Here is a 15437-nt window from a genome sequence, read left to right on the forward strand (position 1 = left end):
CATCCTCATCCTCATCCACCTCCGGCTGTGCTGACTCGGTCGCTCCTGTCTGTCAGCAGAACCGGTGGGTTCTCCTGGTGCTCCCAGCATGTCACCGGACCGAACCTGGGATGAGAGTTCGGGACTGATCCACTGAGGATTTCCATCTTCCAGAAAACAGTTGTTGAAGATTCAAACCGAACCTAACAAGTTTTGCGCACCGGAATGTGACAGAAACTTCTCGTGATTCTGGTTCTGTTGCGTGTCTGGAGTGGGTTCATGTCCCAGAATCTTCCTCTTCTGGACCGGACAGTAGAAACTCACCAGTACTTGTGGATGAAGATGGCTCAAAGGGTGAGTAATGCTCGTGCGTCGTATAAAAAACAGGAGAACCGAAGAACCATCAGTATCTCATCTCCCTCTCCCCCCAGTATGAAGAGCTGGCTCCGTATGGACCCATGGATGCTGCAGGACCCCCCTCCTCCATGTACGGAGAGCCGCACGCGCCGCGGCCCCTGGCCCCCCTGCATCACTTGACCCACGCGCCCCCTCACCACTACGGGGCCCACGCGCACAGCCTCGTGCCCGACGGGCTGAAGAGAGACAAGGACCAGATTTACGGGTAGGGGGTGGCTACTGTCAGCCATTGAATTTGGACCGGTTCGGCCCGCACTCACGCGTTTCTCCGTTCCAGGCACCCGTTATTCCCGCTCCTCGCGCTCGTCTTCGAGAAGTGCGAGCTCGCGACCTGCACGCCCCGCGAGCCCGGCGCGGCGGGCGGAGACGTCTGCTCCTCCGACTCCTTCAGTGAGGACATCTGCGTCTTCTCCAAGCAGGTGCGCTCTGGAGCGCGCGGGCAGGTGAGGTGCGTAGCGCACGAGGCCTCGTGCGCTACGCTCCTCACCTGCCCGCGCGCTCAGGTCCAGTACGAACCAGAACCAGGAAAAAATGAGAGATTCGGTCAGAGTCCAGTTTCACAATTAATTTAATTTAATTTTTCTCCAGATTCGCGTGGAAAAACCCATATTTTCATCCAATCCGGAGCTCGACAACCTGGTGCGTCTTTAATATTATTATTATTATTATTTACAATTTCGTTTTTTAATCCCCCATTATTTCTGAGGGTAAATCAATTTTAATTAATTGTTTTATATTTTCAGATGATTCAGGCCATTCAGGTTCTGCGGTTTCATCTCCTGGAGTTAGAAAAGGTCTTTTTTTTTAAAATATATAATTCATATTTATTTGTTTACTTATTAATTGCTAACATGCGTTGTGGATGGTTCGGTTCGGTAGGTCCACGAGCTCTGTGATAACTTCTGCCACCGGTACATCAGCTGCCTGAAGGGGAAGATGCCCATCGACCTGGTCATCGAGGAGCGGGACATCTGCAAGCAGGACTTCGACGACCTGACCGGCTCCTCCACGAACCTCGCGGACCTCGTGAGTGTTCGATTCCGGTCCAGAAACCGAGCCGCGGGGTGGTTGTAGTGGGCCTGTTTTGATGCGTAAAATTGATGCGTAAAAGATGGATCCTTTTTTAATTTCTCATTTAAAGAAAAAATATATTAATTTTATTTAAACTTAATTAGGACAAATATTTTTCGTATAATTATATTGAATACATTCATTTATATTTAACTGTAAATGTGTCTTTTATTAAAAAAAATACACTTAAGCAGCAGAAACAAAGGAAACTGCTGATGGAAATAAAAAACGGATTGTTAACATCAAAAATAGATTTTTTTTTTAAATTATATTTTTATTTCTGATAAATCTGCAGAATATTTGACATTTTTGAATCACTTTCGAAGTATAAAAATAAACTATTTGTCCTTTAAAATTATTATTTTTTCAAGATATTTGACATATAGAGCATGGTAATTCTTAGAGATTTAATTATAACTGAACACTTATGTTTTCTAATTAAAATATTGAGTTTAAATATATTTTAGAACTGATATAATCTCTAAAAAAACATACGCTTTGAGGAGTTCTGCTGCAGCACTAGACCAGCTGACAGGTTGAAGTGGCGGCCGAACCACCTGAACAACAGTTGGACCTTAATCATCCTGCTGGGCATGGAAGCAGGCGGGCTCTTCAGGGTGGGGGCAGTGGGGGACGTGTCATGAACATGCGGTCGGACAGGAGAAGAGCTCCGTTCCCTCCCATTGTTCTGCTGCCAACAGCTGACGCTCAGATCTCCCACGTTTGGACCGGCACCAGCCTGTTAAATAGCAGCTGCTCCAGAGCTCAGTCAGTCGCAGACTCCTCGGATTTCCTCACGTTTTGCTCTTCCTCCTCCTGCGTTCTGAGCAGAACCCGGCGTCCTGGAGAGACATGGACGACGTCCACTCTGCGCCCTCTGTGGGGACTCCCGGGCCCTCCAGCGGGGGACACATCTCCCAGGGTGACAGCACCAGTGATCTTGGTAAGACCCTCCTCCTGCTGTTCTCTGGTCCTCCTCATTGTGGATCCAGCATGTTTTTACTTCACATCTTAAAATAATTTAGACTTAAACTGAGTTTTGTTCAGCTGTAGACGTGAAGAACATGTGGATGTTTGGTCTGCAGCTGGAAACAGGATTTTGACCAGTTTTGGGTCAATGAAAACATGAGTAAAGTAAAGTAAAGGTGGATAAGAGTCCAGCCATCAGAGTCAGGGATAAGAAATAAGAAAGATCCACAGTCGACTTCAGAGTAGATGTGATTTGGAGGATCTTCATCCTTGCGTTGTTTATCTCCTGAAGTCTTGATTAAGAAAAAAGTCTCTGACTTTTCGACCTCAGGAGTTGTGAGGGCGGACGTGCAGAGCACCCCCCGTGGAGATGAACAAAGAAAGAAGAGGAGTGATGGGAGGTGTGGATGCTGCTGATGAAGGCTGATTGTGGACACCTTTTGAGATCAAATTTGACGAGCTGAGCTTATTTTACAAACGAAAATGTAGGATCAGAAAGGGTTCTGAAGGTCCAGCTGATCGTTTTTGACTTGGAGTGGTCTGACCGCGGACCGCGGGAGGATGGTTCTTCCTCCCCGTAGTTGTGGTTTGTCTCCCTCCTCTGCTCGGTGTGAGCCTGTCACTGATACCCTAATCCCAGGGGGGGCTCGTGGTGAACGCATTTCAAGAGGTGGAGCAATCCGAAGAATTTTTTTTTTTTTTTGGAAGAAAGGGAGGAGGAGCTGTTTCTGACAAAGACCCAAACTCAACAAAAGCTCATGGGGGGGTTGGGGGGGGTCGTCGAGTGACAGCAGGAATGTGAAGGAATGCATCTGAGCTGAGGAGCATTGTCACCACAGCTGTGCAGCTCAGAACCTCCAGAACTTCGCCGCGATATTAGAATTTTGTTGTTTTTTTTTTAGCAAAATAAGAGAAAATGTTAGATCAAGATCACAGCTGCAGAACCTGAGCTTCACTTTTGGAGTAACCAAGTCCAGAACATCTTAAGTTTTGATAAAATAGTGTAAGAAACGATCTAAACGTTTAGATTTTACTCCTTTGTTTGGTTTGTTCGCTTTCACACTGCACTCTTGAGAAATATCAGTTACTATGGAAGCTCGTTTGAGGGAATCGTGGCCCAAATTCGATGTGATGAGAAAACATTTCATCTTTAGTTTGCTTAAAAGGCTTCTAGCATTCACACTGTAGCTAACCACACCAGGATTCACTTACAAATAAACGAAGACCTGCCATTTTTGACTGTTTTGATTATTAGTAAAAATAAGGGGAGCTGTTGCAGCTGCCAAACCAAACGGATCGTCTGGAGAGGGACCTGGTTACAGGGAAGATGGTGCCCAAACACAACATTAAACTCATCGTTAGCCGGAAGCGGAAATGTCACAACTACAGAGAATTTGCGTATCTATACTAGGAGATTCCTAACCGTAACCCAGTTCTGGTGTTTGTCAGGGGAAGAGCATAAACTTCGTTCGAACTTCAGTCGAGGACTTCCGGCTAATGATGCTCTGGCGCCATCTTGGGGCCATGCGGTCCCCTTTGATCATCTAAGGAGACAAACTCTGGTGCAAAATCCTCCTCGACCAGGAAGATCCAGAAGAAGATTTGGTAACACTTTAGATGAGGTTCTGCAAAACACTCAATATAACGTTGATGAAGATACTTGATACATTTCTAAAGCTTGAAATCAGTTTATTAACATGACCTTTGTAGACAATGGTCTCAATCTAGATGTTCATAAACCTTATTTGGCTTATTATGCTAATAATTGTCTTACTAACACTAATAACACATTAATAATGTTTATTAATTGTTATTAGAGTTTGTTAAAGAATCTTATAAAGTGTTTTAGATGATTTTTGTTGCTTCAAATGTTGGATCACGCTGACATGACCTTCCTCCAGAGGGTGGCTGGGCGCTCCCTTAGAGATAGGGTGAGAAGCTCGGTCACCTGAAGAGAGCTCAGAGTAGAGCCGCTTCTCCTCCACATTGAGAGGAGCCAGTTGAGGTGGATCGGGCATCTGGTCTGGACACCTCCTGGACGCCTCCCTGGAGAGGTGTTCCGGGCATGTCCCACTGGGCGGAGGCCCCGGGGAAGACCCAGGACACGCTGGAGAGACTATGTCTCTCGGTTGGCCTGGGAATGCCTCGGAGTCCCCTTCAGAGAAGCTGGAGGACATGGCCAGGGAGACGGGAAGTCTGGCCATCTTCGCTTAGACTGCTGTCCCCGCAACCCGGTCCCGGATGAGCGGAAGAAGATGGATGGATGGATGGAAATGTTGGATCAGACAATGACAAGAAACCAGACCTTTTAGGGTTTTAGAAAGCTTTTTAGAACCTTTATGGAATCAGTTAGACATCTAATGCGGTTTATCCTTGTGCGCACATTTACGACGGATTGGTCATATGGCCTCAGGAAGGGAATCACCCCAATCGCTGCAAAAAAATGTGAGACAAGCTGATGACATCATCCAGAAATGGAATTTTATGCCTTAAATACATTCACATAAATATTGTGCCATTTGATCAATACTTATTTCCAGCTATTAGAAGACATAATGGTGGAGAAAACTCAATCCAGAAAATGTTCCATCTCCCAGGATTTCAAAGACAAGATGACTTAATTCTGACTCAGTCTTGTCTGCACCATTAACCACAAACGTATTTATACAGATGAAGACATCTTCAGAAAAAACAAACTTTATAGACGAAAAACTCAGAATATCAAAGATTCCTATTTATCACTATAAATGAAACTCTAAACCACTGAACAACGAGGCTTGAAGAGTCTAAACGCCTCTCAAAAGTTCATCCCTTGTTAAACCAGCCAAGTTTAGAATGAATTAGGCCACACAATTGCGTCAGCTCAGTGGGCTAGGTGAAGGGCTGACACGCAGGAGCCCTGGGTTCAATTCCAGGGTTGTCCACTGATCCCCACCCAGATTGGGTCCTTAAGCAAGACCCCTGACGCTGCTGCCTAACTGGGTCCCTGTGCCCCTCAAGTACAGGGTTGTGTCAGGAAGGGCATCCGGCGTAAAAACTCACTCTGCCAAATCACTGATGCGAAACAGTGGGTGCTGTTACGCTGTGGCGACCCCGAAAGGGATAAGCCGAAAGTGAACTACACAATTGCGTTAGGGACTCAATAAGATTAATGCAATGTCCGATCGCTATGAAGTATAAACCGGGCATAACTTTAAACTTTCGTAATGGGTTGTTTGGTTCCTCAGATAGTTTCCTTTGTTTGACAGGTGCATAGTTCACTTGTGCTCCAAACTGAAAATTAAGATTTCCAATAACTCAAGTGAGGCTCAAACCTCTTTAAATCTAAGCACAAATCCAAAAAGACCACAAATAATAATACTCTTCTTTTTCTTTAGTTAGTGTTTATTTTGGGAAATTGTTGTAAATTTTCCAACTTGTTTTAGTAAAGAAATGTGATTTTTTTGTGGCTTTCCCATCCAACTAAACTGAGTCTTTTAGACAATCTGAGTCTGAAAGATGGTTCCAAAAAAGATTTGGGATTTGTGTTTTCTTACACCAAAGCTTGTAAGGGAAATTATGGAGCAAGATGATCAGGTTTGCAGATGATGAAGTGATGTTTTAGGATGAAGAACCTTCATCTCCAGAGCTATCCCGGGTTTACTCAGCCTCCTCTGTCATAAAGTATTTGCGTCTCTCCTTCTGAACTCCTCGTGTACAGAAAGCAGGATTGGCCCTCGTGTCTCTCCTTGTTGCAAGTCTTCCGCAATGTTGTTATTAGCGTCAGTGAATCACCCTGGTAGGCATCGTGGGGTGTCACTGGTGATGGATCAGCACCGCGCTCGGCTCATTAGGCGGTCCGTGCTCGCTCTGTATTCACAGATGCGGCAATCAGTTCTGCTGGCTGCTTCGGCTTCGTCTTCATCCCCTCAGCCGTGCAGCATTCCCTGCATCATCGGTGTCTTTTTTTGCACTATGAGAGGCTAAAAGGTATAGTTCTAAGTCGAAGATTAGAGTTTTAGATTAAAAAACGAGTTGTAACTCTCCAAGAAACTATGAGAAAATCCAAAAGGAAGTCAATCACGGTGTTTTTCTCTGAATACAAACAGCCTCTGATCTCATTTACAAGTTTTCAACTAAGTGTAGCGCGAGAGGAGGTGAAAAGAGAATGAGGAGGTGGAGGGGAGGAGGAAGAGGCAGTTTCCTTGGCTGTGCAAGTTTGATTGTGTCACACTCGGGTTGGATGGGCCGAGCTGCCGGGGAGCAGTCAGAAAGGATTACTGCAGCCGAGGATCTGCCCTGCGGCTCTGAGAGGCAGATCTGGGCTTTCTGTGCCGCGGCAGGACAAACGAGGGAGAGGAGGGACCACAAGGTGAGGAAGAGAGGGAGGAAGCCCTCATTAGAAATTAACAAACATCTCAAGAAAAGAATTTGAAAAAAAACAATAAAATTTTTTTTATGTGAAAAACACATTTGCACAAAAATGCTGCTCACCGTAATATAAAAGAAACAAAAGTTGAACACCTTCATGTTTAATTGATTTCTCCTGCAAATGTCATCATCAGTCTATAAGCCAATTTTGTGAGCAAAGAAGACTTAAAAGCAAAAAGAAAAAACAGAAATGGAGACAAAAATTAAAATTTAGGTGATCTGACAAGTTGGATTCTTCATAAAAAACAGGAAATCTATCTTATTTTGAGTCATTATCACATAAACTTCCAGAAACTGAAAAACTCGACTTCAATAAGTTCCCTCACCCCATATTATCTTTTGTATCATATTTGATACAGGGATTTTTTGAGACCCCTACCTCATTAGAATGATCCAACTGTCCTAAAAACCCATTGTTTATAACTTGGTTCAGGTTTCCTGCCCCGTAGTTCATAGTAATTCCACTAGGGGTCTAGCCTTTTAAGCAAGACTAAGACTTTTCCTGCTCATTTCAAAATGGCTGCTTCCATGAAATCTCAAATACACTTTTGGCGGGAAAAGTGTTGCTGATTTTTTTTAACCTTTATAGAGAGAATAATTCATCTGTTGTTATTTGTTTTTTTAATGACTACTTGTATTGAAAGAAATGCAATTTTACTTTTTGATAATTAACTCTTTATAACACAGTTTAACCATGTTAAAAATGCATGCATCAAATCTAAGACAGTATTTTTCGCACTACAGCACTCACTGGATTATATGGTGCCACGCCAATGAACGGTCTATTCTCAAACTTATGTTATATTTAAGGTACACTAAACTATACGGAACATTAAAGCTTTGTTTCCACAGTCCGGTCCAGTAAGGTCCGGTTTTCTTTTGAGCGTTTCTATTGTAAAATGGACCCATTAAACAGTAACCGATCTGTACCTCTTTAGGTAGGATGTAGGTCTATTGAAAATTGGAAAGGAAAGGTTGTAGCCACCCGTTAACCCGTAGAAAGTGATGACAACATTAGAAAGCGCCAAAATAGACATCATTTAAGCTCACGTTTTCAATGTTAGCATTCAGGTTTTTGTGATTTCCTGTGTACTCTGTTGGTCACAAGTCGAATATTGAAAACAACAGCAAGGCCTGGTCTGCAGTGGAACTGTGGAAACGTGGCTAATGTGCAAACATCCCGCTTTTCTAGTGCACTACAATGAGGCAATCACGCGCTAACAGGTCTACACCATGCTTGGACGTGAATACAAACTACTCAGTGGAAACGAGGCTTAAGTGAGACAAAAGGGTCAGCGATCATTTTTTATTTCTAACCTTGTTCTTAACTCGTATAAAAACATCGATACTACTATAAAATGCTACTATGATTACGCTCACTTTCAACTTTGTTAGTAGCACACACATAAAAAAAACGCAGTCAGACCCCGCTAAACTTTAGCCACGTTAGCGTCTTCACTATAATACCCAACCTTGTTTGAACCGCCATTTTGACAGAGCGTTGTATACCTCTCAAAACACCTTCAAGATCTGTAAACACAACCAGAATGAATCCATATTGGAAGCACTTCAGATTATAAGGTCCACTCTCGTATTTTTTTTTTGTTTGTTTCAATAATTAGGTCTTTTAAGTGCGCCTTATAGTGTGGAAAATACGGTAGATAAGGTGCTTTTTTTATCCTCAACACTCATGATGATATTTTTACATTTTAAGCTAATGTTGTAATTAGAAAATTACCAAAACACTCAATGTATCATAACTGATATTAAATGTATTTAATAAAAAAACAATATTTAAATTTATTGTGGGTTTCATCAAAAGATGTAAAATACATTTTAATTCCAAAAAAATTGACTTTTTTGTCAGTTCTTTGATGTTGTGGACTTTAAGGGGTTAGTAACATTAAACATCTAAAGTCTTATAATTAGTTTAATTTGAATCCCATAATATTTTTTTTTGTTTTGCTTTTGGCACAAAAGCTTCAGATGTACCCCTTAAACTGGATTTCTTTTGTTTTGACGATTTAAGAAGTGTTGTGTTCAGGTGCACCTGGGAAACATTTCACCTCAAACACAAAACCCGATCGGCCCGTCAGAACAAAGAGGAGAGGCAGTGTTAGCGTCCGAGGCCCGAAAGCCCCTCCCCCCCATGGAGGGGGTCATTAACTGCAATATTTATTCATAAACGAAGCTCATGTTGGCGCGTTTGATTGATGCATCTGCAAAAACAAGGAGACACGTCAGGGCGCTTCTTAAGAAAAGTGGGATTGCTGTCCCACTTTGAGGGGGGGGTTCTCTCAGATGCATTATTCACATGCCCTGCAGGCAGGCTTTCAAGGCTGCTCTGCCCCCGGGCCAAGGAAAAGAAGCGCCGCTAAAAGCAAATCGACTCAGCTGACGCACACTTAATGGCAGAGAAGTTAGAGGGTGGTGGCGCCCCCTGTGTTTGAAGATGAGGCAGGTTGAAAGGTCTGCTCAGGGTGATGCTGGTTTTTGGGTTGGGGTGGGTGTGTCCACGCCCCCCCTGTTCTTAAAAAATGAGAGCTACGACTAAAGGCTTTCCTCTGCCCTCAAATGAAGTCGCTGCTCTTGTTTCTCAGTCTGAGCGGCGCTCTGGAGGTCGTTATCTCCGCGTCACGCCCAATCGCTGCTTCATGTCAACCGCCGGCCTCACATTGAATTAATAACTCTCATTCTCTGAGCCCCCCCTTTTGTAAACAGCCTTCATTATCCAGAGCGCTGGGAGTCGCGCGGAGGTGAGAGGGAGGATCAAGAGCCCACGATAAAGGCAAAGCTGTCACATTCAGGTCTTCTCATGGCGGGGCCGCTGTGTCTGATTTCAGGAGATGGCCTTGACAACAGCCTGGCGTCGCCGGGGACGGGGGACGAGGACGAGCACGACAAGAAGAGGCAGAAAAAACGAGGCATCTTTCCCAAAGTGGCCACGAACATCATGAGAGCATGGCTGTTCCAGCACCTCACAGTGAGGAAATCCAAATTCTGGTCCGCACAGGTCACATCCAGGCATCAAGATCCACATTGTGATACAGTACAGATAACATCCAGTCATCTAAAAGTTCTCATCCAGATGAAGGTCTAAACAGGGGTGTCCAAGTCAGTCCTCGAGGGGGGCCCTCCTGATGGTTAGGCCAATAAGGAGCTTCAATGGCAGGTTGGTTGGAAAACATGAAGAACACCGGCCCTCGAGGACTGACTTTGGACACCCTGCTCTAGAAAGTCCACATTAGGACCATTTAGATCCGGAAAGTTCAGATTCAAAAGGTCTTTACCCAGATTTAAGTTTAAAGGCCACATTTAGATCTAGAGAGACCACATTCACTTGTTTCAAATCTACTGTAAATCTGCCTCCAGTCACCTTCTACTGAAGGTCCATAAATGTCTTGTTAATTAATTTCTAACCATTTTTCTTTGACTTGTTAGACTTGAAACATTAAACTCTGATCATCTTTTGATCCTTTTCCAAGTTATGACGTTTTTAGCCAAATCCAAAAAACCTGTTGTTTCCCAGGATATAATTTCTGCAGAGCAGCAGTTCTGTAGTTCATTAGAAATCTGAGTTGTTTGGTGCAGAGCAACCCCGCCCCTCTTCCCCAATTCCTTGAGGAGCAGGGAGTTTGTGGCTCGCCAGGCATATTTCTACATACTAAAAAAGCTTTTTCACAAACTGCATATTTTTTCTGCCCCTGATTCACTACAATTTAAACAAAGAAATGCTCAGAAATTGAATTTTGAGCTTATATTTCATTGTATCTGCCCTCCATCTTTAGAAAAATGCAATAAGAACGAGATAAAAACACCAAAACCCAATTTTATATTGGAGTGGGTATTTAAAGTGACACATTTTTCACTTTAAAGTGAAAGTATCTTTCTTAAAATTGGCACTTTTTTTTGTTCAAATCAGCCATAAGAATACTCACTAATCAAGCAACCCTTAATAACAGGAGCTTTGATGACATTAAAACTGTTTAATTGAACAAAATCACACTTTGACCGTCATCATAAACAGAAAGTAAAGCCATTCAAACATTTTTTAAAACCAATACTTGTGTTACAGAGTATGTGGTATAGAGTCCCAACAGAAAATTTGGTTTGAGTTTGAGAACAGAGGGTGAGGACTTTGTTTGAACCAATGAGTCTTAGCCATATATGGGGGAAATGTATTGGAATTGTCTTTATAAACTTTGCAAACGTAGTAGATTTAAACTGAATCATTAACCAGAAGAACAAAATAAATTTAGGAAAATCTGAAGCTTAAGTTTTTTTTAATCATTTTTCATTTGTGTTGTCCTCAGCACCCGTACCCCTCAGAAGAACAGAAAAAGCAGCTCGCACAGGATACAGGTCTCACCATTCTTCAGGTGAACAACTGGTGAGTGGTCCCAAATGTACATTTACAGTTCTTAGAATGTTAACTCTGTCAAAGGACTTTCTATCTGCCAGGATGTATAACTGAAGGTGGAAGTCTGGGCTCAACATTTTTAGAAAGTTTTATTTTGGGACAAAAATGTTACTCTTTTTGCTTTTTCAGAGTATAAAAAAAAGACATAGCATTGAGATTTTTAACTTGGAAACAAATCTCTGCAAAACTTTGAAACTAAAACCATGTTTTAAATCTTACAAGTCAATAAACTAGCTTAAAGGTATAAAAAATGTAAGAAATAAGCAGCAAGTCCATCCAGGATGCTCTGATTTGCAGATGATTAAGTAATGTTCCTAATGTGAGTGATGATCCTTGGCTACACACAAGTATTTATGAAAATGCAATATAAATAATCAGTTTGTTCCATTTAAATATTTAAACATTCCTTTCAGAGAAGAGGTTTTTTAAATTCCAACATTCAGTTTTATTAATCTTATTAATTAATTAATTTCCAATGTTTACTAAAAAAAACAAAAATTTGTTGAGTCACTTTTCATAAATGAATATATCCTTCATGTTTTTACAATAGTTTGAATCCAGCTGCTTTACTTAAAAGTGACTTGTGCCATTTGTGAAAAAGAGCTGAGTCATGTTTGAAGATCAGAGCAGTGACTTTATGGACTTGATGTGGTGCCACTCATTAGTTTTGGGCCATGTTTTTGACGGATTATCCTTGTAATGTGATGTTAGCAAACTTTGACTTTAAAATAAAGATTTGAAAATTAAACAGCTGGACAAAAGTTGAAACACTTTCACCAATGTTCATGATTTTGAACAGGATGAGATTAGTAAAAAAATCTTATTAGGTGTTTTTGTTTTCAAATGAGCTTAAAACAAGAAGTTTTACTTCTGGTTTAGACTTTTATTTTTGTTTTTTCATTTGCAAAAAATCCCACTGTCATTAATTTCCAGGTTCATTAATGCACGGAGGAGAATAGTCCAGCCCATGATCGACCAGTCCAATCGAGCAGGTAAAGGTCTGGGTTCAGTTCATGATCCACTCTGATGTTTTATTGGGAATCCAGTTAATACAGATAACCTTCTGGTGTTTGTTAGATCATCCTAAAAAGAAAAAAAAGACAGATTGACCAAACTTTGTTCTCCACAGTGAGTCAGGGAGCAGCTTACAGCCCGGACGGTCAGCCAATGGGAGGCTTTGTTCTGGACGGGCAGCAGCACATGGGTCTACGTCCTGGAGGTGAGGAGCTTTCAACTTCTCATATTTGGTTTGAGGTTTGCACCGACGCCTTGTCCAAAGTGTGGAAGAATCAAGACTTGCACTGAAGAAAAAGTGGACTTCCTGACAACAGAAACATTGACACAAGTTTGTTGGTAAACAGTAAACTTGTGAAAAACAAATAAATGTTGGTTGACAAAATGAAAACCAAAAACCCTTAAATCCAGACAGCAGAGCTGACCAAAAGATGATCAGAAAGTGTTGTATCTTCATCGTGGTCTTCTTCTCCTCAGGCCCTTTGGGTGGGATGGGCATGAACATGGGGATGGACGGGCAGTGGCACTACATGTAACCCACCGAGGCCAGCCGAACTGACCAGGTCAGGTGAGAAGCACAACTTTCATTTTCAACTCTCCCCCTTCTTTTGACCTTTATTACTATTAACCAGTTCAACTCAAAGTTCTGCTCCGGTTCTCACGTTTCTCCTCCACGGATCCAAAACCTTTTCCAGTATTAGTTGAGTTTCATTTGAGAGAAAATACAACAGGAGGCGGAGCTTAAATTGAAAATGTATGAAAAATAAATTAGTTGATGAGAAGTCTCCAGTATTCATGAAAACATTTTAAAGAGTTCTATCATAACTTCTAGGTTTTTTCCCCTAAAACTCCCAGACGTAATTATTTGTGATAATTACAATGTAAAGCAGGGGCCAAAACCCAAAACACACCTTACGTTGTGGGCCAAACATGATAAACATATATTTTAAAACTTAAAAAAATTAACTTTTTAAAATACCCATGAATAACAACAATGCAGGAATATTATTCCAAAATAAATCAACTTAAACCTTAAATAACTTTCACTATTTTAGTCTCCATAAAAATATATTTCGTCAAAATCATACAAGTTAAAAATAAGCGCAAGATAACACTGGGCCATAAATAGCAATAAAAATGAGATGGCCTTGAGGGCCGGATAGAATTACCCAGAGGGCCGAATCCGGCCCCCGGCCCTTGACTTTGACACATGCACTCTAAAGGGTTAAATCTGAGTATGTCTCATTAATGAATAGGACTGCAAGGATTGCAAATAAGATAATTGAATTTAGCTCATTTTAATTCTGTTTTTTAAAGGGATTCTCTCAATTTCCTAAATCAGGGAATCAGTTTATCAAATTATGTTGAATCATGAAACAGAAATGGATTATGCTGAGTCATTAAACAATAATGGATTATGCTGAGTCATAAACCAGAACAGCAATGGATTATGAAGAGTCATTAAACAGTAATAGATTATGCTGAGTCATTAACCAGCAATGGATTATGCTGAGTCACGAAACAGACCAGCAATGATTTTGATGAGACTTTAAACAGTAATGGATTATGCTAAATCGTTGAACAGCAATGGATTTTGCTGAGTCATGAAAAAAGCAACACATTATGTTGAGTCATGAACCAGCAATGGATTATACTGAGTCACGAAACAGAACAGCAATGGATTATCTTTAGTCATGAACCAGCAATGGATTATGCTGAGTCATTAAACAGCATAAGTGTTTGGTGTTTACTTATTAAGTGTTTTACTACTTTCTTAAAAGGCCCCAAAGTGCTTAGTCACAGTCCCATTCACACACACCGAGCCGAACTGAGCTGTAGGTCGACCTCTGCACCCCATTCACCAAGTGCAGTTGTGGGTTTTGGGGCTTGACCCATTTTCAAATGTGACCCAAGCACAATATAAAGGTTAACAAGATTCCCAAGTTGTATTTTAGGATTAGTTGACCTTAAAACAACAGGACATGACCTTGAAAGTCAAAAAGAACGTCTAAAGAATCAAAGTCTGGATTCTTCAAGGATTAGATTTCTTTTTACACTTTTTTGATCAGACTTGCATCACTTGAAGATGTGGATTTAAAAACTAATTTGTAAATGCATATTTCATAAAAACAAAAACAATTAGACTATTACATCTACACTATAGATTAAGGCCTGCAGTGGGAATGCATCTTTACTGACTCTAGCATGGGGTAGTCTACCCCGCCCCCTCCTTCAGCTTCCCCCTCCAGTGACAGGTTTTTAAATGAAGACGTATCGCCCTCCAGAGCCCCTGACTTTTATTTAACAGTCGCTCTGCTCAATGAGGCGTTCTAATGACACAGACCTTTATGAAAGGAGCTCCACGCATACAAACATGTACTCTGTCATGGTGCACACGCTCACCTCAGTCACCGAATCTGTGAAGAGATCAGAAATCTGCACAGAAATAAAAACAAGCAAAATCAATTCAAACGAAATCTGTGTCAACCGTTAAATTTGTCTTTAGTGCTCCTTTATTTTTTGCTGTTTGGGATAAAATATGTCCAAAATGTGTCATGAAATCAGGAACATTCTACCTTTAAAACTTCTATGAATTTATAGATCTTCCAACTAGAATGAGACATCAGACTTCAAGACTTAGACTGAGACTTTTAGTCTTTGTCTGATTTTGATGTGAACTCTGTGTGCAGCGCCTCCATGTGGGCTCAGGGATCTCCTCCTGCCTGATGCTGCAGAGGTCAAGCCCGCCCCTCTACCCGTCCTCTCCATGTGGACCACCTCGTCCCTTCCCGCTCACAGAAGCTCAGGTCTCCACGGAAACGCCTCACTTGTGATCCTCAGAGGACTGGAAGGACATGAAGGACTTCACAGCGAGGAGAAGCAGAGCTCTTCTTCTTCACCTCCTTTCAACTCCTCCGTTCTTTTTCAAATCACCTGAAAAACACCTGGCTGAGTGTTTTGCTCTGATTGGCTCCTTCTGCTTCAGACTAAGACCACGCCCCCTCCCTCTTCCATTGGACCTCCCGGATGACTGGGCACTAGCAGAACCAGCAGAGAACTGATGCTAGCCTGAGCAGTTGTGTTGTAAATATGTGTTTCTGTCCATCACCTGTGGTCATGTGACCGAGCCCTACCTGTGTGCTTTTGATCTCCATGA

The 15437-nt window shown here is 41.9% G+C and overlaps 1 protein-coding gene across 2 annotated transcripts; it reads left to right on the plus strand.

Annotated features, from left to right (window-relative positions):
• LOC112157656 (homeobox protein Meis1) lies at positions 1 to 15431 on the plus strand. Of its 2 annotated transcripts, none has more exons than XM_024290523.2 (13): positions 1 to 333; positions 411 to 601; positions 674 to 815; positions 985 to 1035; positions 1140 to 1190; positions 1276 to 1422; positions 2299 to 2410; positions 9690 to 9829; positions 11160 to 11236; positions 12200 to 12258; positions 12396 to 12485; positions 12758 to 12848; positions 14971 to 15431. In XM_024290523.2, exons 1-12 carry the CDS (start codon positions 259 to 261, stop codon positions 12814 to 12816), a joined length of 1194 nt encoding a protein of 397 aa, XP_024146291.1. In that variant the 5' UTR covers positions 1 to 258; the 3' UTR covers positions 12817 to 12848; positions 14971 to 15431. The 2 variants fall into 2 exon arrangements, with proteins under 2 accessions (XP_024146291.1, XP_024146292.1); XM_024290524.2 differs by having other exon boundaries at positions 12758 to 12843.
• The last annotated feature ends 6 nt before the right edge of the window (positions 15432 to 15437 follow it).

Source organism: Oryzias melastigma, linkage group LG24 (genome assembly GCF_002922805.2).
Source record: "Oryzias melastigma strain HK-1 linkage group LG24, ASM292280v2, whole genome shotgun sequence".
In the NCBI taxonomy this organism is placed as follows: Eukaryota; Metazoa; Chordata; class Actinopteri; order Beloniformes; family Adrianichthyidae; genus Oryzias; species Oryzias melastigma.